Raw genomic sequence first — 26,119 nt, 5'->3', positions numbered from 1 at the left:
TCCCATGTATGCATGGGTTCTCTCCAGGTACTCCAGCTTCCTCCCACTGCCCAAAAATATGCATGTTAAGTTAATTGGTGACTCTAGATTGTCCCTAGGAGTGCGTGTATGATCGTGCATGGCCTTGTGATGGACAAGCGACCTTTCCAAGGTGTACCCTGCCTTTCTCCCAATGACAGCTGGGATAGGCTCCAGCCCCCCATGACCCTGAGTTGGATTAAGCATACAATGGATGGCTGGATGAATGGGTATTGATTGAACAGAATGACAGTTTAGATACATGAGGCCATTGCAAGTTGACACGTGGTCTTAATGGACTGATTTTCAGTCACAATTTCTGATGTGTTTAGCAGTCTGACAAAACGAACTGAAAATATGTGAATCAGAGCAGCTTTATTGGGACTTCAACTGTATTATTACACACTTCCACTATTTTGGAGCATGTTCCTAGCCTAGACCCATTTGATTCTAATTGAACAAATGCATGCAGGAGTGGTTTGAACCCCAACCGTATGACCTGGGTGTGTTAGCTCAATCTTGCGAAGCTTATTTTTGCATTATCCCGTCTGGACTAACTAATACATGCATTTTGAAAGTGCAGCTTTGGTTGGACATTTAAAATGCTTAGAATTTACATGAAGATTCAAAAGTATTCATTAAAATGATGATACATCTTTCTTTACAAAGCAACAGATTGCAAGTCTAAGTTTATACATGGACAAAAATGAGCACAGAAACTTTGGTATAGCAACCTTTATTGAAGGAACTCTTACAACACTACTGAGGCTATGCACCCCAGCTACAAAAATCTTGAACAAAATGGGCAGAGGCTGATACAATGAGACCAGTAGCACCACAGATGATAGCTAAAGTTCAGCGAGTTTCCAAGCCCCCTGATGGTAACAAATCTTGACGAACTCATATTTGATCTAATTTTTTTTACTGTTTTACTGTGTGTGTCTGTAGGCTCACAAGACCCACAATGTTTACTTTCAACCATGACAGATGTTTTGCTACCTAAGTGATGTAGCGTGTGTGTGTGTGTATGTGTGTTCTTGCTTCTGTGTTTGAAAAAAACTTCCCTGCTGCACAGATGAAAAAGAACAGGTTTCTGTCATTCTGTTGCTTTGGCTTTTGAACCAGTGACCCCAGTACATCTGTTTATGGAAGAATAGCCCAAAGCTAAACATGCTTGAATAAACTGTAAATGCAGTGGGACTCACACATACAGACACCTGCACAGACTCACACATGTTGAGTCCAACTGTCCTCATTAGCACCAGGTGAAGAGAGTCTGTCTGTCACTTCCTGTTTTTCCTATTGAATTAATGATCTAATAGAGCTTGCCAATGATGTTGAGAGCGAGTTTACCTCTCAAGTCACAAATGTGTTATCACTTTTCCAATAAACCTTCATGGCTGCAAAATTCAAAATGAAACAATAGACCATTCAGGGACCATGTTTTTGGTTTAAGAGTTACACAGGTGCAGGGAAAAGAACATGTGTACATTTTCAGCTCACAGCTGTAGTTGTTCGCTTGCTTTTGTATTATTGTGACATAAAACATCGAACACCACTTAAAAGGTTGGTAAGCGCTATACAAAGAGTGCACATCAAATACTTTGATAAGCAGGAACTCCAGTCCTGGAGAGACAAGACAGTACAGCTTTAGTGATCTTTAAATCCTCACACGTTGGAAGAATTAAGCCAAAGCTGAGGGTAATACAGAGAGGCATAGGCCCCGAGTAGAAATCAGCACAGGTGAAACCTTGAAATCTGCTTTGATGGGGTCATTACTGATGTCTCTCCAGGACCAAAGTACTCCTTTTGAATTGGAACGTTTTCACCCTGAATTATACCTCAAAAGTAGAGATAGCTCCCGTTTGTGTACGGTCTCATAATTTCTGAATTTAGTTGGTAAACATCAGCACATTCACTGGATTCGGGTAAAACTGAGATGATCAGCCTTGGAGGATGAAGTCAAAGTTAAAGAATTAAATTTCTGGTCATATTTACATTTGTCTGCCACACAATCATGATTTTGTGACATTTAGTTTTTATTTCTTTACACGTACTTGAACACAGTGTATGGTAAATGCGTGAGACTGAGACTATTCAATAGAATGGGATTAAAAATCTAACATGTTTGTCCTGTTGTTCGAGGGCCTGCACTTAATGCAGGGACACCTGGCGGCTGACGGTTTGGTAGAAAACCCCCTTGAGCAGAGAGGGGTAGTCTGAGACATGGAACCGGTGGCGACGACCAATGCTGATGCTGTCTTTCTTCCCCTTGTTCACCAGTATGTTCAGGTTGACTTCATTGACTTGGCTGCCAGCAGAGATGACGAAAATCTCAATTTTGTCATTGTCCAAATCACGGACACGCTGCTCCAGGGAAGCTCTTGTGACACCCTGAGACCCGCCGTCAGAGAACAGCACCAGCTTTTTCCAAGCTCCCCGGGCATCCCTACGCTCACGGAAAATCTTCCTTGCAAACGCCATGGCCTCTAAAAGATCAGTGCTGTCATCTTGGTAGCTCGCTGTTTTGATGCTTTCAGAAAGTAACTCTAATTCTGAAGTCAGCTCCACCTCTAATTTAGGTTTCCTGCTATACTGCGCCACGGCAACTCTGACCCTGGCAGAATTCTTTAACTCTGCTGTCAGGAAACGCTCGGCCAGATGTTGGACAAAGGTCTTGCTTGTCTCGAAATTTTTGTTGCCCACACTGGCAGAGCTGTCCATCATCAATAAAACATCGGTACTTTCAACGAAAGTGACTGCAACACAAAAACAAACAATAATCTCAATGCATCTGAAGCCCTTTTTTTTTTTTTTAGAGGGTCTGCAGCTGACTGGAGAGAAAACCAGGTGCAACACAACTGACAAAGCATGTATGCAATTCTATTACATTTTACAAGCTTATTGCAGTTGCTGATTGTTTTACGTTTTAATCAAACTCTTATTTACTGTGAAAACTATGACTATTGCATATCTCATTTCAATCAAAATTCAAACAATTAGAAAGGAAATGCAAAGAATTGTAAAAAACTGTGTCATCCATAATAATATTTGGTCAAATATTATAAGCCCAACCAAACTTAACATAATATTGAAAATAATAACAGACTTACCAGGACATTTGTAGTCTGGGCATTTCTTCTCTAAAAGAGAAAACAAGAGGGAAAAAGATTAATAGGAATATCAAAAATATTCAGCAAATGAACTAGTGTGTGCATTTGTGGTGCTGTGTTGTACTTTGACAGATCTGGCCTGTGATATTTTGCAGGAAACTGTCCTCCAGCAGCCCAGCAAAGGTGTCCATTACAAAGGAAAAGCCTGGTTTGTTGTCATTTGGACACACAATGGATTGAAGCTGCTCTGGGTTGGGCTCACGTCCTAAGTAGTCCTTCACTCCTAAACCACCCACCTGGAGATGAGGATTTTTACATTAGCCAATATGAGTGCATTATATGAACAGTTTCAGTGATGGACAATATATACAGCACTCACCAGGAGGTCTCTCCCACAAAGTTTGTTGAGGGGAACCTTGTCCCTACTAATATCGGAGCGGCCATCAGTGAGAACGAGAACAACTTTGTTATCGTGCCTCATTTTGTTGATGGTGTTGTTTAGAGCAAAATCAAGAGCCTCGCCTGTGTATGTGGCCTCAGCCAACCAGCGCATGTTTCTTACTTCCCTGTACAAGAGCACACACACGCACAGAAAGAAATGTGATTATCAAAAATCAAAAGCTGTTTATCAAAACAACTGACGTTTTTTGACAGAACACAATCAAACTGAAAAGAAAGAAAAAAAAGAAAACTCTTAGTTTCATGTCAGCCAGTAAGCTTTTAATCAGCTCTTCAAACAGTTAACTATAAAAGTGAAATCTAAAAACTTTCTTTTATGGTTTTAAAGCTTCAGTTGGTAACTTGAAAAAAAGTAACCTCTTGTGATATTTTCCCTAAAACTGTCCCTATGCCCAAGCAGTAGGACATGAGACTTGTTAATCTGTGAAAAAAAAAGCAGCTCCATTGGTCCCACTTACTGCCCCTACTGCGATTTTCAAGAATTTACCGCGACCGAGACAAAACAGCCAATCAGAGCCAGAGCGCCGTCTGACGGAGTGTGTGACATCTGTCAATCACTCCTCACACACACACGCTGCGACCCGCTCCTCCCTCCGCTCATGCTGCCGGCTGCCGCACTGCCAGAACAGCTCTGTGAGCTGCGGCAGGTGGCTAGTGAAAGCTATGGCTATAGTGGAGCAACAGCCACCAGCAAAGGAGAAACTGCCCATACTGCTGCTGCCAACAACAGCATATACGGCTAAGACAAAAAAGAAGTTGACCAGGGAATATATTTTCACAGTCCATCAAGTAAGGCTGTTCAACCACCTTGAGGATCAAACAAAGGGCCCGTCCACACGAGTACGCAGCCTCACACAATACGCTGTCATTTTGAAGAAAGTCTCAGTAAACACGGCGTCATTTCCAGAAATATCTGCGTCCACACGGATTCACTGGAAAAGACCAAAAACGCTGTAGTACATATGCCAGGCCTGTATGTGGCGCTGTGACGCCGCCACACCAATACACTAAAACCGGAAGAGAAGCCATGGAGCATGTGTATAAAGGCATAGACATATAAAGAATCTTTATAACGTCTATGTATAAAGGTAGTACAAGCCTGTTGTCCGCCATTGCTGTTGTTGTTATGACCGTAGACATTATAAAGTACAATGGACTTGTTAAAGTTTTATTCTTATTCTTTATTCTTATATGTCTATGGTTATGATGCGTCTCACGACGGCAGCTGAGGTTAATGGTTAGAGAGGCGGGGCTTATACGTCATCGCTTCTGAAAAAATCCGCATTCTCTGTACACACAACTCCGGGCTATCCTGCGTTTAAGGATTTATCCACTCCGGGACCCGTTTTAAAAAAATAACGGTTTCACACCTCGAAAAAGCCGAATAAATCCGTCTGGATTTATTATTTATGCGGATTCAACTAAAACGCTCTCGTGTGGACGGGCCCTAAATCAGCCATAAAATGCAAATAACAACTAATTTTCTATATGTTTACCCATCTCAGGGATCCCTAAATACATACAACAATTTAAAGAAATGCCAATGTTAAATTAGTAGATTGATATCTTTATAATGACTGGGTGTAATGTACAGAGCTAGAGAGGAGCGGTAATTAGCCTAGCACAGTAAATGGAATGGCAGCTTGCATGACTCTTTCAGTGTTTTTATTTTGAATCTTGTTAAAGATTTTTTTTTTTTTTACTTGCAGTGGACTGATATGTTTAACATTTGGTTATGAGGATTAGAAATGGGCTGAGACATGATTTTAGTGGCCGAGACTACAGATTGAGCGTAGAAACACTATTCTGAAGTAAGAATTCAAGGTCTGTGCATACAAAAGACAACCACAGAGCAAGCGAAAATACAATATGAAGTCCTAAGATACTGACTTGTGACGTCAACTTTATTCTCTATTAAGGTCATATTAAGGAGATTAAAACAGAAGAGCAATTAAAAATTTAAATTAAATCAAGTGAGGACAGTGACTAAAATGTTTCTCTGTGTGCACCATTTTCAGTGCTATGTCCTTAAAGTCCTTCTACCTATTGCTACACATTGTGTGCTAAAAGAGAAACATTTCCTTGAATGATAAATGAAGTACAGTTTCACCCACTCATTATAAACGTTTTGGTACATCTCAAAATTCAGACTGCAGTTATGAAATGCCATGTTTGTTCTCAATATATTTCCACTATAACTTGCACTAATCCCAAAAATCTGACTTTATTAGTAATGTTTAAAAAAAAAAATATTTTTTTAACAGCTGATACATAATTATATCTGTTTTCAGCAAATGGGATATAATAAAGTGTCAAACACTTTAATTGTCTGTACTTATTGTACTTATGTCTTTATTTCACTGCAATTAATCTGATTATCGTTAAGAAAATAAACACAGTAGATATAAAGTCAATACTGAATTTGTTGAACATCTGACACACTGCTTGTTCTACCATTAAAAATCATGGCGAACAATTACAAAAACTGTGACATCCCGATAGCATCAAAGAAAAAGCCAGATGTAAAGCATTAAAACAGGCAGGCAGAATATTTGTGAACTCACTCCTTAAAACTGTTGACGTCGGTGGTTAGCATGATCGCTTCTTGGGCTTTTGATCCACTGTACTGGACTACACTAATATTGGAATGGCCTTCACCAAACTGGAAAGAAAAAAACACTGCATGGTGAGTGTGTGCTTTGGTCTGGTGTGTCGTGTCTGTGAGCATGTGTTTTCCTCTGTCAACATTTCTGCGTCCCTCCCATCCTGACTAATTACACCCAAATTGGAAGAGGAGAGTCACTGGAGAAACATAAAAGCATGGTCCAAAAACCAAGACAATATCTTTCATTCACAATTTCTATTTTCAGGTCTGATCTCAAAGTAAGCATTTTTTTAACATCTTGGGAAAGAGTTGACTCAAGCTGACTCAAACCACAAAGGTCAAACATCTGCCATTCCACAGAGGCTGGTCAAAGTGGATAAATATGAAATCACCAGAATCAAAACGGAATGCAGATGAAAGATAGAAATTACCTGCGCTCGGTGGTCTTTAACAAGTCTGTCAATAACTGTGACAATGAAATCTTTGGCAAGAGCAAAGTTGGAGGCACCGATGCTCTCTGAGCTGTCCACAATGAAAGCCAAATCCAGAGTTGCACACTTGCACTCTGAAGATACAGAAAACAGACACATAAACAAACCTATAAAAAAAAAAGAAGAAAAAAACTTCACAGTGGCCACAGAGGGTGAGGAATAATTGAGATAATGACTCCAAACTTACCACAACAAGCTGGGAAGAGATTAGAAGAGGATGAAAAGAAAAACAAAAGTCAAAGTTAATCAACTGAGAGAGAAAAAGAAACATAAAAGCAACAGAACCCAAGTGACCTGCCTGATTTTCAGCAGCCTATTTGGTTTATAGGCTCTGACTTGGAAGCGGTACAGTGTTTTATCATAGAGTACATTTGGCTTGATCGTTATGAGTGCGCATTTAATTGTATGCAAAAAATGAGCGTTTAACTTACAGCAGAGCTTCATAATTATATCCAGAATTTCACATTCCTGTGGACAGAGGTGGAGTATAGATTACAGTAAGGTAATGCACTGTTACATCATTCAAACATAAACATGAGAAAGTCAAGAGTGTTTCAAGCTGCTCTAACAGAAACAGAAAAAAAAGACATCACAATCATGATATTCTACTTTGAAGTCTGAAATGCCATGAGGTTTAGAGCTGAGTGAATTGGATGTGAGGCTTTGGACTGAACATACAGTATCAGTTTCAGATTCAACAGTAACACAGCCTCAGGGGGTATTAAGTGTATGGTGCTTAGCCGACTGGTCCTGGGACTAAAACAAGGGCAAGGGTTCAAATTAGATTGACTGATTATCCCCCCTCCCCCCCGAAATACTCACATCAGTTCCTGGTGGTCCAGGCGGGCCAGGAGGACCCTGAGGAGAGACAGAGAGTGAATTCAAAGAAGACAGTGGTTCATGTTTGTCAGTTTAGCAAAAAATGTGTCTGGTCTGAGTACAAGACAACAGGGCCAGTCGTTCAAAAGTCTGTGTATTTTAACTGGAATTGGAAAATGGGGGTTTCTTTGGAAAGTCATTTCTACTGCAACTGCAAACCAGATTCCCACAATAACTGAACCCACATCCACGCCCACACATTTGTGTGCACTGCTATCTTTCTGCAGCAACAGATGAATCTTCCAAAAGTCAACTGTCACAGGATTTTGTTTTCTCGCTCAGCTGCAGGGGAGCCATCTGTTTTGTTTTTAACAGACATTAAAACTTAGTTTAAGAGCATTCTTTTGTTGACAAAGACGCCAGCATAGCATGCATGTGTGCACACAAGCAAACGCACAGGCGCAGTCATTAGAGTGAGAAAGAAAGAGCCGTTAATTTTAGAGAAGAGAAGCTTTCCCAAGAACACATGACGTAAACTCTTCAGGCAAAAATATGCAGGAGAGACACGAACCAGAGGAGAAGGAGTGAGAGCAAGGTGAGGAAGAGGAGAGATCTAAAGCTGGAAAAGTGTGACTGAGTAGGGTTTGGTTTATGGTTTGCCTGAGAGAAGATTCCTGAGAGAATATTCCTTCTCGTCTTATAATATCTAGATAAGATCCAATAACACAAGCTTTACTTGCCAGCTGGTGAAAAGAATGGCAATCACACAACGTAATCAACATACAGAGAGCAAAATCCACTTTTTTTTAGGTCTTAACGAGCTGTTGGCTTGTGTGTTTTTGCTTTGGAGGGATAAGATTAGCTAATGTTAACTCAGTTACTGGATATCTATGGAAACCTTCCCTGACAGGTAGGAGTATATCATACATTGTCTTAAACATGGGTGTGTATGTGTAGTATCTCACTCATTCAGGTCATGGTAACCCAAAGTGAAATGAAGGCAGCTAAAAGGAAGCCCAGCATGTTCTCATCAAGCATTTGATGTAGCCACGGTGACATCACTTTTTGGTTTTCAGACTAACATTTTGAAGCTTCAAGTTTGTCATTATGGGGTCACCACTGTGACACTGTGCAACTGCATTGGGTAACAGCTTTCTCCCAAGGTGGCCACACCTTTAGCTTATGCATAGTCTAAGCATAAAGATATACAGAAATTGACTTCGTACAGTTATCATGATCAGTAAAATGAGCTACCATGACCAAAGCTCCTTTTTCAACCAGACTATAAACATTTATTTCTGCTGTAGAGTTGCACATTTTATTATAAGGGGACTAACTTACTTATGGAGACATTAAAGAAACATTAAGAAATGTTTTTACATGTTGACTTCATTTTTCAGTCCCAGAAGTTGCTGCTTTGAACGGATACAGTGCTGATGGTGATACTGCACATAAGATATCCCACGAAGAGACCAAAACCGATAATTAAACTAATAGGGGTGTGTACCTCTTCCTTGGAAGACTATGTGAAACATATCTGCATAGATAGTTGCATAGAACTTTTCGTTGCTATGTGGTTTGATGCATTCTGATATATTTTGTTGCTATTTATTTTCAATATAAATTACTATATTTCTATCATTTCTATAAATGTGGTACTAGTTGACGTTAAATAGAAATAATAAATAACAGACCAGAGAATCTCGTCGATCTGATTTGATGAAATTCAGTTAAATTAAAATCAATAATATTCTATCAATCCTCAAAGTTATATCATTTTGTTTCAGAATAAATAATAGATAAATACCAGGGGTGAAGACACCTCTGGTCCATTATGTTTAGCAACTTATATAACGTTCTTTTTTTTTCCAACTCTCAGGGCTCCAGAGCAGTCTCCAGCACAGAGGCAGCACTGTTTATCAGTTTGTTCGGTTTCTTTAAATCACTGGCTCAAAAATATAGATACTTATGGATACTGCAGACATCTTTATCGTGACAGATAAGAGTATCTATACATTTAACACAGTTTTCAGGATAGGCCATCAAGATTAGCGTTGCCAATACCGCATCCCAGCAAATTGTGGAATATGTTCATGATATCCCATTTTATTCCTAAATTAGGCCTATATTTGACAGAATATCATGATGTCACAGGTAAGTGGATATAATACTTTATCACACCCATAAGGGATTTGTGTGAAAGTTAGTCATGAATTACATAGTAGCTCTTCAGTTGTGGCCAAAAATGCAACTAAACATTTTCGCAAGTCTCTCAAGGTGTTCCTGACATCAGTTTCACATGAATGGGACTGACAGATGGACAGTTTGAAAACATAATTTACATAACGCTACGACCGTCACCAGCACGGAGGGCACACAAAGATGCAGCTGAGCCATGCTGATGGCTTCCACTTTCATCGTGACCAAAACAGATGCAACCGTTTATTGCATTAATTGTCAAGGTGCTGTAAACAATCACTTGAACACCAAATTTGTATAAATCTGCAAATGACAATACTGTCCTTAGGTGTTTTAGGACCTTGCACATCAGACTTTAATTTAATCTCAGTGACTCCGTTAAAACATCAAAAAGAATCATAGAAATTCTAATGTAGTTTTATGGAAATCCTCAAACTGAACCCAAAAAGTTCAGTTACGTTCTAACTATTTGTAAATGTGAGAATATGTTCTAGTTTTGAGCAAGAAGCCAACTTGGCATGCATAAAGAGCAATCCCACCAGTATGTCAACTATCATACACACCTACAATACAAAAGCATGCATATACACAAAGGAAGGTTCATGGTATTCTTACCGAATTCCCCTCAGGACCTCTGTGACCTTTGGCCCCTTTAGATCCGCGGGGCCCTGGTTGGTTGTTCTGTGAAAAGAGAGAAAGAATGGAGATAAAACGAAAGGTACACACTTAGGTTTTTTGTTGTTGTTGTTGTCGTCTTTCTCAAATCAACACAGGTTTATATTTAAACTACAGCCCTGATCTTTATATCCTATTAAGCATGGATGTTGTGATGCTATGCACGGCCAAAAGGCAGTCGCAGTCTACAGTAATGCGCCATAGTTTTCATTGCAACCTTGTGGGCTTTGTGCCATGTACATGTGCTTTATACACAGGGAACGTTTCAAGTGAGTGCAGCACCAGCTTTCTTTTCTCATCTGTAGGATCATGCAAGTTGTACACAATACATTAAGGGGTTTGACTGAAACCTTTTCACTGACAACAGAAGCCATGATCAGATTTCATGAAAACTTTTTCAGGGCCAGCATTAAACTGTCAGCACCAAACACAGCTTGACTAATGTAATAAACAGAAGAAATTAAGATGAACATGTTAAGAAGAGATTTTCATTGATATTTTGTGAAACAAGAACATACATGGTGTCTAAGACTGAAAATCGCTGCCAAGACTTCTGTAAATATGATCAATTACAAACCAAAGAAGTGACTCATGAGGATAAAATTGAAAACTGCATGAAATTGACTGAGAATGTTAGGCATATACAGTGAGAAACATAATATTCTCACAATGTAGAGAATGGGATTTTTGCAATATATGTCCAACCATTAAAATCAACCATTGAAAAAAAAAAAAAAACTACAAATCCATTTCAAGCAGAGGTGGAGCAGCTGCAGAGGGAGAGAAAAGCCAGAGCAACTGTGGCTGCTGCATGTTGACTGACAGCTGTTTGCTGTGAGATATCCCCAGACTGCAAAAAAAAAAAAAAAGAATTTTGTTCTGCTTGAGAGCAGATACCAAATTCAAGGGTATTACTTTGGATAGAAAAGTTCTGTTGTTATAGCTTGACTGTTGTGCTTTTATAGTCCTACTACAGTTATAGCTCGACTAGACCATTTAATTGGACTAATCAGTATACAAGTGTACTGAAGCATGTCCAAATCCCAGTTGACTGGGTATCAGGGACCAAAGCAATTGACACACAATTTACTTGGTGATAAATTAGTAGCACATCAAGCACGGAGTTGGACAGCTCCATACATTCATACCAGGTATACGCATTTGTAGTGTCTGATGTTTACCACCTGTGCAAAGTTGCCTTGGGAAAATGATAAGAAGTCTGTTAATTGCCATCTGTGTAAGGGAGTTATAGGTATAAATCTGGACATTTTGAGAATAACATAATCCCCAGTAAGTTTGTCCAAGAATAGGCTCAAAATTACGCACAGACCATGTCCGGGCTTTGTGCTGGGTGATGAGAACATGCAACATCTTCAAGGTCACTAAGAACTGGCAGATTCTACTTAACGAAGACCGCACCCTCAGTAAGGCAGAGATTTTGGGGAATCCGGACTTGACACATCTCTCCAGATTTGATGCATCATTCTGTAATTCTGATACGGACCTGGTTGACAATAAAGGTTTCTGTGTTCGACCAAGTCTGTGTCAGCAGAGTTCTTGCTGCATCATCTACACACAGGCTGTTTGAAGGCGACCATCCCCAATACATCACACTATCCTTTAAAATTTTTTTTTTTAATTGATGCACACTATCCCTTGCAGCAATATTCTATTCTTACCACCTTCTCTCCTTATAACTGAGTCTAGGCCCAGCATGGAAACTGTGTACAATCTCAGAAAGATTACCATGAATTTTCAATAGTCCTGTTTTAGTTTGACCAACATAAAGATTAATTGTTTTCTAATGTAAATTTTCTAATAAACTGACTCCAGCTCTTTGATCTGAACTGATCTGAGCTGAAAGCCAACTCAGATCTTTTGCAACATCTAATTAGGGATTGCTGCAGCATGTAATTAAGGAGAAGGTATTGCTGTAATGCTGCCAACCACCTGGATTTTGAAGGTGGTGTGTTTATATATATTTATATATATGCTTCACATGTGGTTCTAGTTACTGCAGATTCTCAACTTAAAACCCTGTGATGTAATGAGCTTGGGCCATAATCATCTGCAGTTATACACAGACGCACATCCTGAATCTTGATTTTTTTTTTTGGTGTCATATTCGATGAGTCATATCATTCCAAAGCATGTAGGCTAAAACTAAATAGGTAGAAAAGTCGAAGAGTCTGTCTCCACCTTCCCCTTCTCCAACACGCCCTGTGGCACGTCCAAGTGGCATTCAAATTTCCAACAACTTGATGTTTCGTGATTTTGATACAAACTGTTTAATGGCTGTAGTGTACAAAACAGTAAATGGTCAAGTATCTGAGAGAAGTGTGTTCCTGGATCTTGTGAGAGTGTGCTGCTGAGAGACCTACAGGCCTGAAACTAATTCGATTTTTCTGCAGACTCAGAATGTTCAGAAGATGTGTGGCTTGTGTAAAATGGATCCATTATTTTTCTCGGACACTATGGGGGTTAAAGAATCTTCTATTCGAAATAACAGTCCCAGAAACGGCCTCTTACCAACTAAAGGGATGTGTCAGGCAGAGAAAAACCTTGTGCCATAAGCCGTTTTCCCATATAAACACCAGAGATGTTCTTAGGAATGCGTAGGCAGGTTTGGCAGGATTTTCCAAAGTTTCTTTTCATGCTCCAGTAAAAATCTAAGTACATACATTGGCAAGATGTAAGACAAAAGCTATGCTGTGGAAATTGCTTTGTTGTCTTACAATACTTTTAATTGCCAATAAAAGTGGACGAGGCTCTGTTTTAGTGTTTAAATTAATACCATAAGTGTTTGACAGCATCCAGTACTGACGAGAGAAGATCATACCCTAATGAACGGGTATGCAGAAGAGTATGTATGGGCTTTAGAAAATGTCAGGACTGCAGTGCATGTGGGAAAATGGTTAAAGACACAGGAGATGCTCTTCTGTGGGTCGGCTCACTTCTGAACAAAAGCTGGACATTTTAGCTAATTATGAATCAAAACTATTACGACAACTAAGATTTACTATCTTAAACTGTGAACAATTTCAAGCATCATCAGTTAGCAAACTAGGTCAATATTTTAGCTTCAAGTAGCTATCAAATGTTTTCTATTTAGCCGTTTGTGTTTTTTCCCTTTGCTAACTTTTATTGCCTCCCGTTTATGTTTTTACATGTTTAGTTTCAAAGTGTAGTGTTCAAGTGTTACAGCTGACTCAGAACCTCAGCTTTATACTTTCACTCAAAGCATTTATCACTTTCAATCTCAAAAGAGAATTCTCAGTATGAAAAGTCTCAGTCTCAACAGAACTGCCCTCTTGCATAAAAACTCCTGATAACCTGGCGACGGCTGCATGTAAAAGTGGAAATATTATGGAAAAATCCCTTTTTGTGTGTGGTTGAGAGCATATATTTGGGTGTCTCAAGTCTTTACTAACTCAAAAACACAGTAACAACACAACTCGTTTTTGGCACTTCGTTTTGGGCCCACCAAGTTTGAAAATATCCGTCTCCCACTCCACCTCCTCTAAGCCTCGACCTCTGAGCCCCACCCACTCACATCCAAACTGCTAGAACGATGACGGCAGTGTCGCTTCGGAAATTTTCTGCTGTCAGCTGTGCTGAGGAGCATGCAAGCTACATTTACCCTCAGCCTGTTAATGTTAATATATGCTAAACGCATTAAATAATGATACACATGCATTACTACAAGGTACACAGTGTTCATCTCCTACCTTGTCCATAATTGTTATTGAGAAAGCGTTGTTAACAAGCATCTGTTTGGGAGTAGTTTCTGTGCCCATAAAAACAGCCTGGTCTTAGGAGAGGTGTTTCAGTAAGGATGAGGGAAGGGCCACTGATCTTAAACCTACAAATATTTTCACTAGAGTCTGGAAATTGTGTCAGCACTTCTGTCAGTTTGTTTCCCTTATTAAGTTAGTCACTCTAAGTTAGTCCAATGTCTTTTTGTGAACAAATTGCTGGTGTGTCTATACACAAAATAAAGTGCAATGTGTTAGTAAGTTCTGTTGCTAATTAGCTCGCCTGGACGTCTTCACAACAATGGAACTGAAACAAACAACTGGAACACGGTAAAATCATTCTAAGCTCCATTCTCCAACTTTGACGATAATGGGACGTGGCCAAATCCCCCTGGTCTGGAATCACTGTTAGATGATTTTGTATGCTTTGGCTCACTTTTACGGACATTGTTTAATAATTGTACATTTAAAACTGTTTTGGAAATCTTTTCAACAAGTTTACAGAGCAGCTGAGTGACGATGTGGTGGAGAATTGTTCTTTGTGAACCTGAAATGTCAAAGATGAAGCTTCCGAACACACAAATTTTATGAGCCGTGTCCTATAGGCTGCCGTCACACAAGGGAAAGCAGTTTCCATGGGGATGACAGCCCATAGGTGTGACGAAGTGAGTTACAATGCATCTAATCCTGACTGGTTCCACACTTCTACAAAGTCCTGAGAACTCGTAAACTGATCAAGCACTGCGAGTCAAACTCTTACAGAGACGGACTGCTGTGAAAGAAAGTGGTCAGGAGTGCACTGATGTACAGATGAAAGAAAAATGCAAACATGCAGAACTGTGCAAAAGGAAAATTGTTCCTGTGAACACGGCTGACTTGAACCAGGGCTTAAAGTGTTAAATCTGGCAATCTCTACGGATACAGATGATTCACACACACATGCACACGCAAATGCACGCACACACACACGCACGCACACAAATGCACGCACGCACGCACGCACGCACGCACCCCAAAGTGTAATGCAGTTCTTTCATCGTTTCAGCTCATTTCCTAGTATCCTTGACAACGACATATACACAGCTGTATCAGCTCAGAACCCCCTTCCCCAATGACACACACGTGTACAAGCACACACACACACACACAAAATGAGTTCAAATGTACAAAGCATTTCCAGCTGCTGAAGAAGAGAAGTGTGGGAGCAAAACTGATTAATACACTGAAAAAAAAAAGTATATCCAAAAAGCTAAAGGCAAAACATTTTAACCACACGACCATAAACATGAAAAGTATGACCATCTATTTTTTCATCTGGTAAAATACACTAACAAAAAAGAAACATGTATATGTGCGCTTAATTCAAGACATGTGACTCAATTCCTGTCAGCAATCTATGCCAAGAAAAGGACAAAGGCAAGAAAAAAGATTTTGATCAAAAGTGAGTAGCAACTCGAAATTAGAGGCAGACTCACGTCGGCTCCTTGATCTCCAGGCTCTCCATCATCTCCTTTGCTGCCGGGAGGTCCCTTGGTACCCTGAGGGTCACACAGCAAATGTTCAGAGGTCACAGGGGAAATTTATCAAGACAATCCACTTTACACTGTTGGCACTTCAAACGAGGTTATCCACATGCAGTGACCTTGTCTAAAATTTGTAAAAAAAAAACAAAAAACAGAATTCCTTTCAATGTAAGGTTGTCTAAAGAAAGTCAGTAAACTGTAATTCTATATCCACACCAAATGCATTACTGCCATTGGTCTAATAATAAGTATGCATTCCAACATCTGACAAGAATTTCCAATAAAATAGTCCAGTATTCGCTTGATTCTTAAGATAAAAAAAGAATTATGGGATATAACCTACCGGCTCACCAGGGTCTCCACGGTCCCCGCGGTTACCCTAAAAAAAACAAAACAAATAAAACAGAAAAACAAGAACACAAAAAGCACAAAAATGTTCAGATTATGCAGAATACCATAGCACAAACAGTAGCTTGTATAAGATGCAGAAAACTAGCTGCAGCACAAACCTGGAAACCAGGACAGCCTATTGTGCCATTTCCTGGGACACCATCTGCTCCCTGAAATTAAAAAAAGAGATTTTTTCAGATCAATCTGTGTGCAAACACATGCAAACCTCATGGCAGGGCTGATGATGGATGGCACACATCTGCCTCTCCCCCCTCCATGTCTCTGTGACTCACCCTTGGCCCCATCGTGCCTCTGTCTCCTGGAGCTCCTTTGATTCCACTTGGTCCTTTTGGTCCCTGAGAGACAGAGGAACGGATATGATCAGAAACATGCAAAAATATATCTGGTTCTCACTGAAACTGACTTTGTGTGAATATGGGAGTGAGTACATGTGAACAAAAACTATTTTTTAACCCCTTGAGCCCTTGACAAGGCCAAGATTATATCTTGGAATTTTCCTCACTTGACCAGAGTGATATTTGAAAGATATAAACAGCCTTTTGACAATGAGTCAGCAAACCCCAGCTCTGCTCTAAAAATTCCAAACACAACACCGTCACACCCATATTAGTGAGCGTAGGGCATGTTTCAAAATGAGTAAACTTCTAAAAATGGAATCGGGTTTCCTTGTAATATGTAATACAATCTGGAGCAGGGATAAATGGTCAGAGAGTGATTCCAGGATTTGGCATGCTGCTCCCTTACAGTGTCTGATAATGAGATTATTTTAAAAGTTTATTAAAGGTAGCTGTTAATATTTCTAGAAGACAAGAATGATTACAACAATTCTATTTCAGTCTCTGATACAGTTAACGGCCCATTTTTACTGATTTTGGAGCAAGTAGAAGCTCCTATGCTTCAGGCATTGTTGTCTTAAAAAACAACTTCACTTTTTTCCCCTAAATTCTCTTTCTTTGAGCCTTGTCCTCTTCAAACAAGTGAGAAAAGGCCAGCCAGAAACACAAATACATCAATCTCTCGTGTAAAATGAAAATGTTCACTCTGGTAGATAGTGTGTTTTTATTGGATCGCTTAAAAAAAACTTTTTAATGTTTGTGCCCTTATTAAGAAAATGTGATTTTTTTGTTTTCGTGACTCACCTCTGACCCAGGTAAACCTTCGTCACCTCTGTAGCCGGGAAGGCCGGGCTTTCCAGGATCACCCTGGAAAAAAACATAAATGAGGCACAGTTACAGCAGCAACATTGTGTGCAATAATGATCTAAAAGACAAGCAACAAGCTGTGATGCTACACTTTTAAGAAAAGAAAAACACAGCAGTCGCAGCTTCATTTGGATCTTGATCTCCTCCTGCACACACTAACACTTTAAGTAAGACTTTGACAGTGTTCATGCCAGCACTGTTTAAAAACTGTAGCTCCAACCTTTGTGTTGCACAACATAACTGCATGTGAAGATACAGTTTTTTTACAGTGTGCAAGGAAGGCCAGCATGTCACTTATTCCATGTTTTCAGTACTTTTCAGTTGCTCGGTATGTACTGAGCACTGATGACGAAAGAAGGTACAAGCACAAAAGAACCATTCAAACTTCTGACATCACGGGGGTTACCACAGCTACTGCTTGTATCTTATTATTTTCATTACACTGACTGGTGACCTATTAAGACAAACCATATTGAAGCTTTGGCTCAAGCAGATGGAGAGAAGAACTGAGTCAGAGGGGAAAGAGTGAGTGCTGGTGTTCCCAGAAAGGAGCAAATGCTGAGAATGAGAAAAGGGAAATGGTGCAGGGAGGAGTGGGCAGCAGCAATACAAGGCAACGGCCACATTCGCCCCTGTTGAAGCTTTAGCCTCGCGCACGCTTGTTCAACGTGAAATATGGACCCACTAGAAAATTCCCAACCAAGTAGGGGAAAAAAAGGATAACAAAGGATAACAAAGGAGAGAAATGAGGGTGATTCATTCCAGCAGATTTTCAAGTAGTGCACATAGCTCCTGTTTGAGTCTGTTTTCATGTGAGTGTTTGGTTATGACTGAGTCTCTTACAGGGTCTCCGTTTTCACCAGGTGTGCCCTCCCGCCCTGGTTCCCCACGTGGTCCTGGCTCCCCCTGGCAAGGAAAAGAACAAATGTCAAAAGTGACCAAAAGGATTCAAAACAGTAACAACACATAAGTAAACCAAAAGGAGCAATGTTTTAAATGAAGTTGGATTAATGGGAGTACATATGGGAGAACATGGAGCATGAGCTCCCCTAACATCAGTGTTACTGTTGGCTACTGTTGACCCGATACATAGGCCAAACTGCATTTCCAATGAATTTCTGAGGAGGAGGAGATGCTGGAATCAAGTGGACCCTGAGGAACAGCAAATTTATTTTTCATCCAACTTCATCATCATCACTTACTAAGTCTCCTTTTGGACCTCTATTTCCACGGGAACCTTGCTCCCCCTTCTCTCCGTTTTCTCCCTAAAAGATTTGAAATATGTTGACACACTTTGGCAGCTCTCGCACACAAATACATTAACTTAAAGTCAATATTAATCCTATTTACACGCTCGCCGGGAGCTCCATCTGGCCCAGGTGGTCCCTGAAACACACACACAAAACATGAAATCAGAAGCTCTATCAAAAACCATGAATTTGATATTTTTGATGTCTTTCAGGAGACTTGTCACGTACATCATCGCCACGCTCTCCTTTGTCTCCATCGGCTCCCCGAGGACCCCTATCACCCTGTCACAACACACACAGTTAAACACCTGCTCCTTTCTTATCTTTTGTCTTGCTTCTGTGTTTCTCTCCACTTACTCTAGAACCCTGGGATCCATAGTCTCCAGGCCGTCCGATTTCGCCATCTCTTCCAGGATCTCCCTAAAAGAAGCCCACAAGGCCTTAAAAAAAAGAGAACCAAAAGGCAACCTGAGACGTTCATGAGCTCAAGTCTTTATATCTCACTTTGTCTCCTTTGCGCCCATAAGGACCAGGGTCCCCCTTCGGTCCAGCCCCTCCTCCCTTGCCCTGAAACCGCACAACACAGAGACAGTTTCAGAGCGTGATGGTCATAAGCTGAAGCTATGACACTCAATCTTGAAGGCTGCAGTACTTGTATGCTCATGTATGCGTGAATGTTGGAGTTTGTTTACAGTATGACAAAATGACTTCATTTAAACAGCCTGACAGAAGAGTATGTAAACAAAGCTGTGAGCAAAGAGCAAGGGGCCTCCGAGTGCCTGCCTAGGGGGCTCCAGACAAAGGGCGTGATGTTTATCGGCAGACATTCTCGAAAAATGGAAATGTGGCTAATGGCTAATCTGTAAACAAAGAAGCCAGAGCCTCGGGTGGATGCAGGGGCTTGTCTGAGTGCGAGAAATTAGAACACCAAAATAGAAAGCATGTTCTAATATAGTCATGTCTGATTGGCTGTGCTTTTGCATTCCTTCAGACTTGACGTCGGTGTCATAGTTTGTGAACATCTGATGATTAGTCTGCATCTGGCTGCAATTCAAACCGTTCACAATCTGTGGCATTAGTGCGAGTGGATGGCGAGTTAAAACAGTGGGATTATTCTGAGGTTGAAATAAACAAACTCACATCTGACCCGGCAGAACCTTTACAGCCGGAAAGCCCGCTGAAACCAGGTTCCCCCTAATGAGAAAAAAAGAGATTTTAATCAAGCAAACACATTTATCAAGCAAACAATAGAAAGAGCAGCTCTGATGGTGTTATACTTACTTTGTGTCCATCAACTCCATCCCTGCCCCTTTGACCTTTGTCGCCCTGAGAGGGAGGAACAGATGGAAGGGAGAGAAATAAGAGCGTTGGAGTAAGAAGAAAATACCCGATTTCAGAACAAACACCAGTGGAAAAGCATTAAGCAGCTCACCTTGAAGCCTTTGTGTCCTCTTTCACCCTACAGAAAAAGCACACACAGAATGAATTCAACAGACTAGAAAACATTCGGAATATTGTTTGAAAATACATACTTTTTTGTAACTGATAATACCTTTTCTCCTCTGGGACCGCGGTCTCCCTGGAAGCAAAAACACAAACATTATTGTCCTAATGATCTGACATTACATCAGTAAATGATGCAGGACAAGCATCCAAAAAGGCACAATCAGATGGCAACTATTAATTACCTGCATCTTAAGCCTTCAGCGTGAGCAATATCTAATACTAACCTACATGTTTAGCTCCAACGAATGAATCATATAAAGTTATAACAAAAAGTGGATGGACATGGTGCCGGTAGCAATGTTATCAGTGCAGTGACAAAAAATGCTGCAAATCTCATTAGCATCCTTTCACTTATGAAAGTCTACACTCTTTTCCAATTATATTTATTTAATTAAGGCTTAGGTGCACTCTACCTTCATTCCACTGTAACCAACTGGACCAGGATCACCGATGTTGCCCTGAAACAAACAGACAAGAATGTTCGATCACCTGCATAACAAAACCAATGAGACGGGTTGACCTTCATCTTCTTCAAGTTTGTACCCACCTTGCTACCGATATTTCCCTTCTCTCCTGGTATCCCTGGTCGACCTGCTTCTCCCTGTAGAAAGGGGAAAAAATATCAATGAGTTCTGTGGGCTTCGGATGAGATCTATGTATTTCGGAATGCCAAATTTTCCAGATAGATACCCCACCTTAGTGCCAGGATCTCCTTTTTCTCCTTTGTCTCCTCCAGGAGGCTGCAGACCAAACAACAAATTAAGGATGCAACTCATCAGGCAACAAAGAAGACATGGCATTTGTGATTGCTACAAGTTTAATGAAAACAAGAATACTTACATTGCAGTCATAGGAGCAACACTGAAAAGAAAAAAAGAAAAGAAAAGTTTTAAAGCAGGAAAGCTTACTCTGTGTCCCACTGTTAGAGATGTCAATCATCAAGATGCAATTTAGACCTTGAAGCGGATAAAAAAAGTTGCCTAAACACTTCTAATCTCAGCCATCCTAAATAGCTTTATTATGTGGTTATTCCAACTTCCTGCATGTTTCCTTAGCAACAGCTCCTTGTTTGCTGAGTATGTGAGAGTTCAGATCAGTTGAAAGGTCAGTGACAAGACTGAGTCTGACTGGTCCTTTAAACTCCTAAAAAAACCATCCTAACTGCAGCACATTTTAGTGAGATTTACTAAACAGTCACGCTCACGAGCAACAACATAAACAAAATGTTTTGGGGTGAAATCTGGGTTTTTAAACAGTTCGATGCAGCTGTTAGACAAACAGCTGAGCCAAGTTCATAACAAATGAGCTGTTAGATTGTTTTGCTGAAAAAAATGCTGAACCTTCTGATCAAAAGATTTAAGAAAGAGGGGTAACATAAAAGCAAACTGCCAGAAAGTATATTCAGGTGACACTTTTAACCACACTGTTCAGCCTAAATGTGAGCATGAACAGCCTGTCCTGCCACACAGCAACGAGCGCAATTACTGGTGACAACATCCTTTCATTTCATTTGCAACAAAGAAACATCTTAAAAGAAAGACATACCACATCCTTTGTCTCGTTGGTCTGAAAAGAAAGGAAATTAAAAACTGGTTAGTTTCAAACATTTTTTCCCTCTGGTATTCATACTTAGCAGAGGAGAGGAGAAGAGAAGATACTTACGATCATATCAATGATGGTTCGAATGGTTTTAGTCTTGGTGGATCTGGATTCGTCTGCAGCAGTAAAGTTTCGTCTGTAAGCCTTGTCTGTGGCAATGATTGACAGCCTGGTTTCCTGGGGAAGCCAAAAACACAAACATCTTTACCTACAGGTCTTAAAGAGGAACCCGTGCTGTGCCTTTCTGATCAAAGTGCCTTACTAATCGTTTGTGTGTTGATTTTGTCAGCAGAATTGCACAACAGTGTTCTTCTGGTCAAATGGATGTTTGAGAACGGAGAAATCCCTTTATGGCTATGGTGCAAAACTTACTTTTAAAGTTTTAAGTTTGATGCTAATATGATATCAGCTGGCTGAGTTAGTCACATCATGTGACTGTTCCATCAGTCCATCCATCTGTTATCTAGATCTACTTTATTGTGTAGTGGCTTGCAGGGAGCTTGAGCCTGTGGAGGTAGGATACACCTTGGCCTGTCCATCACCAGGCTGACACAGACACATAAAAGACCCCCCCCCATTCTATGATCACGCCAGCGTGATCAGATCGCATTAATGGGCTCAGAGCCCAGAGGATTAAATGTCAAAATATACTCACAATAAATGAAAACCCTTCTGCAGGTACTGGTCTATAAAGTTATGAAATGTTTAATATTCAAACACAATACGTCGGTTACAGTTTGGCTTCTAAGTTTTGGAATTCATTCTGGCAATGTGGATCTTCCTGTGTACTGAGGTGAAAGTGTATGTGAGTGTTTATGTGTGTGTGTTTTGTACCTCCTCGTCAGGTGAGATGGCCACAGCAAACACTTTGACTCCGTGTTGCCTGGCCTCATTAGTAGCTTCCTGCACACCTCCACACGGCTCTTTGTAACCAGTGATAGGATGGCCATCGGTCACTACCACAATGTACTTGTTCTCGTGGTAGTGGGAGCCTCTGCACGCAAGCAGACACACAAACAAACACTCAGAAATTATCATTGATTCTATTGAAATTGTGCATGCATGCATGTGCTATTATTACCCAGTGAGCAGCTCAGCCAGGCCCTCCTTGATGGCGCAGTCTGTGTACGTGCCCTTGCCGATATATGAGATGCCATCGATGGCAACCTTCAGGGCTTGGCGCTCAGTGCGCATGTCACTCAGCTTCTTCACAAGGATGACCTCGTCACTGTACTGCAGTGCTCCTGAGTTCCATGTCACGATGCGGTCGCAGCGGTGGCGCCTGGAAAAGCAGAGGTGTAAACACAAAATGAACATGCTTGATGGTGCAGATGGGTAAAGTTGTCTTGTTTACATGTCTGAAGCTTGATAGTAGCAGTTGTGTCAATTAAACTAACCTGAATTAGTAAAGTTAATGGATTTGATAAAGTGTTACAACATCATGACACTATATGGTGCACAGTCAGCATCAGTGATGCAGGGCTTTGTCAGTTACACCAATCAGCATGAACCTTATGACCAGGTGAAGTGAAAAAATGAGCACGTCAACACCTGACATGGGTCTGATACATTATGCCACAAGTGAATATTCTGTCCTTGAAGTTGGTTTGTTGGAAGCAGAAAAAAAAGAACAAGGATTTCAGAAACTATGACAAAGTCAAATTGTGATGGGTAGACGGTTGAGTAATAGCATCAAAAACAATTGGAGCACTTTTCGGATGTGTATGGTCTGCAGCGGTCAGGTCCACCAAAAGTGATCCAAGAAAGAAACCTGGTCATTGGCAGCCAAAGCTCACTGATATATGTGGTGGCTGAAGGCATGGCCCTTGTTGTTGGATCTAAAAGAAAAGCAGATGTAGCTCAAAATTGCTGAACAAGTTCATCCTGGCTCTGATAGAAAGGTGTCAGAACACATAATAAATCAGTTTGTTTGGTACAGGGCTGCGTAGCCACTGACAACGGGCACATGAGCATCAGAACTGGACCATAGAGCAAAGGGAGAAGTTGGTCTGGGTTGGTTTATTCTATTTACTTTTACAAAATTTGGGAGGTTGGATCTGTCTGTGTCATGTATCTGGTAAAAGCATGAAACCAGGATGCAGTATGGGAAGAAGGCAAGCTGGTGGGGGCAGTGTAATGCTTTGGGCAAAGCTTTCTTGGAAACCTTGCCTCCTGTCATCACTTTGACAGGTACTACCTACCTAAACATTGCTGCTGATCAATTAAGACCCTTAATGGAGCAGTATTCCTTGATGGCAGAGACCTCTTTTAGCACAACAGGCCCTGCCAAACAGCAATCAATTTGAGGTGTTGACTTGGCCTCCTAATTCCCCAAATCTCCATCTAATTGAGCATCTCTGTGTTGGACAAACTCTTACAAGGATTTAAATGATCTATCACTGATGGCTCAGTGCTCAATACCTCAGAGGCCTTGAGAGGCCTAGTAGAGTCCATAAGGGCTGTTTTTGGCAGGGACAAAAAAAAAGAGAGGACCCACTCAATATTAGACAGGTGAACATACTATGGCAGAACAGTGTATAATGCATCTGTAACCATATCCAGCAGTGATACCACAGTGTTTCACTGCACACATGTACATCACTGCAGTGTGGAGAGGATGGTCCATGTACACACAACTAAAAAGATTAGTAAACGTCTTTCATCACTGCAGATATTATAAGTGTGTGTGTAAGGGAGAGAGAGTGTGTGTGTGTATATTTGTCTTACATTTGCTTGAGTTCATCTATGAAGTTTTTGGTGAATTCTTTGATCTGGTCAATATAAAACCTGGGAGGGTTCCGTCTGAGAGCGACACTCTCAGATGTATCCAGTACAAAGAAAAGATCAACTGGACACTCTGTTCACAAAGCAAACAAACAAATATGGCTGACAGCAAATATTATCGGACTAAAAATCACAACTGCACCATGACATGTAAATTCAGTTGGCTTAGGAATCAGTATACCTCATTCATGCATACATTGAATACATTGAAGGCACAGGTTTCACTATTACTGCATTCCTTCTGGTCATTGTAATACACTGGCTTGGAGCATCACAGTGGATGTTAAGGGATTGATATTCCTGATCTATTACATTCATAGAGGTTGACTGACAGGTGACACCTTTGTTGAGTGCTGTGACCCCTAACACAGCTGCCTGAGGTTCCAATTGTACCACCAACTGTTGTATGGCATGGAGCAGGTCTTAAATGCCTCTTCTGCTTTGCTCCTTGGCACAATTATCAGTTTGGCATGGCACATCTTAGAATATTTTACACCCTAAGCCTACAGGCCCACTCACAGGGACCTCACAGAGGCCTACTCCTGTTGGGTTAGCATGCTGTCTTCATCTTATAGTTATTATTGCACATTTGCTGCAGATTTATACAGCTTCACAGACTTGGAAAAGTATATAACCTGTAGACAGTTCAAATCTGACCCTACAGCAAACATGAGTTCAGTGCATCTAACAGCAGGAAGACAACTTTACTATGCAAAATGTCATAAACAGTAATAAGTAGATTATAGGCTTAAGGCAGCAATTCTCAAGCAAACTTACCCGCAAACTTGGGTATTTCGACCTGCTGTTGCGCTCCAGCCGCGAAAACGCACAGCAGCGTGAGGAGACTTCTGAGAGTCTCCATTATAAAATTGCAAACAAAACTACCCTGGAAACCAAATCATACGATACTCTAATCCACAGAAAGATCAATACTGAACCGCCTGGGCCACCCCGAGTCCGACACCACTACGCAAATTCAGAAGATCCAGCGCTCTTTAGGAGATCCAGCGCTCCGCCGCAGTTTGTCCGAGGCGAGATCCAGAGCGCGCAGAGGAGGACCAGAGCGCAGGGCGAGGGAGGAGGAGAAGGAGGAGTTCATAGGAGAGCTCCGAAGATGATGGTGAGTCGCGTTACACAAGAGCGCGCAAGGGCCAAAAGTTTACACTGAATCCTATATGCGTGCACTTCCTTAAATTTGGGAGGGGAAAGTGGGAGAGATAACAAACTGCTGATTGCGTTGGAGGCTCCGAGAGAACAGATATCTTTTTTTATATAATAAAGTATGTGCGTGTAGAAATTGGTCTTAGTTTAATGGTTTCAGAACATGTATAGTGAGAGGACACAGATAATGTTTCCCTTTTCCCTCGTGCAGGACAGGTATAAGCCCCTTCCTCACATGCGGCATGCAGAAATGCAACCCCTAATAGATGCATGCTAAAGTGATTTAATCAGGCTTAATGAGAAGCAGCTGAGGAACATCTTGGAAGCATTTTGTACTCCGTTTCTGGAGAAAACATCTCGTTTCTGTGGAGGATAAGAGTGGGTGGAGTTTTCATACATCTGGTTCACTTTGCAGTCTAGATCTGACCTGAACATGAAAGCAAAAAAGCAAGTGGAGGAGGGTGTAGGGCAAGGTTTTTTTTCTCCTCTTTTTCCAACTCCTTTAAACTGGAAAGCAAGAAGAGAAACAGTGCCATCTACTGCTCTTTG

General features: G+C 40.8%; 1 protein-coding gene across 1 annotated transcript; it reads right to left on the bottom strand.

The window, feature by feature from the left end:
- Positions 1 to 738: 738 nt before the first annotated feature.
- Positions 739 to 25,491, bottom strand: col6a1 (collagen, type VI, alpha 1). Its single transcript, XM_072363842.1, has 35 exons — positions 25,187 to 25,491; positions 24,353 to 24,482; positions 22,707 to 22,907; positions 22,460 to 22,619; positions 21,689 to 21,802; positions 21,572 to 21,592; positions 20,867 to 20,887; positions 20,722 to 20,766; positions 20,574 to 20,627; positions 20,440 to 20,484; positions 20,073 to 20,099; positions 19,953 to 19,979; positions 19,802 to 19,846; positions 19,661 to 19,714; positions 19,025 to 19,087; positions 18,878 to 18,940; positions 18,749 to 18,802; positions 18,621 to 18,656; positions 18,473 to 18,535; positions 18,114 to 18,176; positions 17,208 to 17,270; positions 16,341 to 16,403; positions 16,167 to 16,217; positions 16,001 to 16,036; positions 15,610 to 15,672; positions 10,320 to 10,385; positions 7,509 to 7,544; positions 7,118 to 7,154; positions 6,874 to 6,882; positions 6,627 to 6,760; positions 6,155 to 6,252; positions 3,511 to 3,697; positions 3,256 to 3,427; positions 3,132 to 3,161; positions 739 to 2,777 (listed from the first exon to the last, which is right to left on the bottom strand). Exons 1-35 carry the CDS (start codon positions 25,269 to 25,271, stop codon positions 2,173 to 2,175), a joined length of 3,021 nt encoding a protein of 1,006 aa, XP_072219943.1. The 5' UTR covers positions 25,272 to 25,491; the 3' UTR covers positions 739 to 2,172.
- Between the last annotated feature and the right edge of the window lie 628 nt (positions 25,492 to 26,119).

Source organism: Leuresthes tenuis, unplaced genomic scaffold, assembly GCF_036924035.1.
Source record: "Leuresthes tenuis unplaced genomic scaffold, fLeuTen1.0.hap1 SCAF_14, whole genome shotgun sequence".
Lineage (NCBI taxonomy): Eukaryota > Metazoa > Chordata > Actinopteri > Atheriniformes > Atherinopsidae > Leuresthes > Leuresthes tenuis.
Note: the sequence above shows the minus strand (reverse complement) of the source record. Positions and strands in the feature narration are given on the sequence as shown.

What these genes read in the sequence shown, in the direction of transcription:
- col6a1 (XM_072363842.1), bottom strand. Translation starts at nt 25,271, where the DNA reads ATGGAGACTCTCAGAAGTCTCCTCACGCTGCTGTGCGTTTTCGCGGCT. An exon ending in GAACCATCATTGATATGATC is followed by an intron (nt 21,593 to 21,688) that starts GTAAGTATCTTC and finishes CTTTCTTTTCAG; the next exon opens with ACCAACGAGACAAAGGATGT. An exon ending in AAGGAGATCCTGGCACTAAG is followed by an intron (nt 20,628 to 20,721) that starts GTGGGGTATCTA and finishes CCCTTTCTACAG; the next exon opens with GGAGAAGCAGGTCGACCAGG.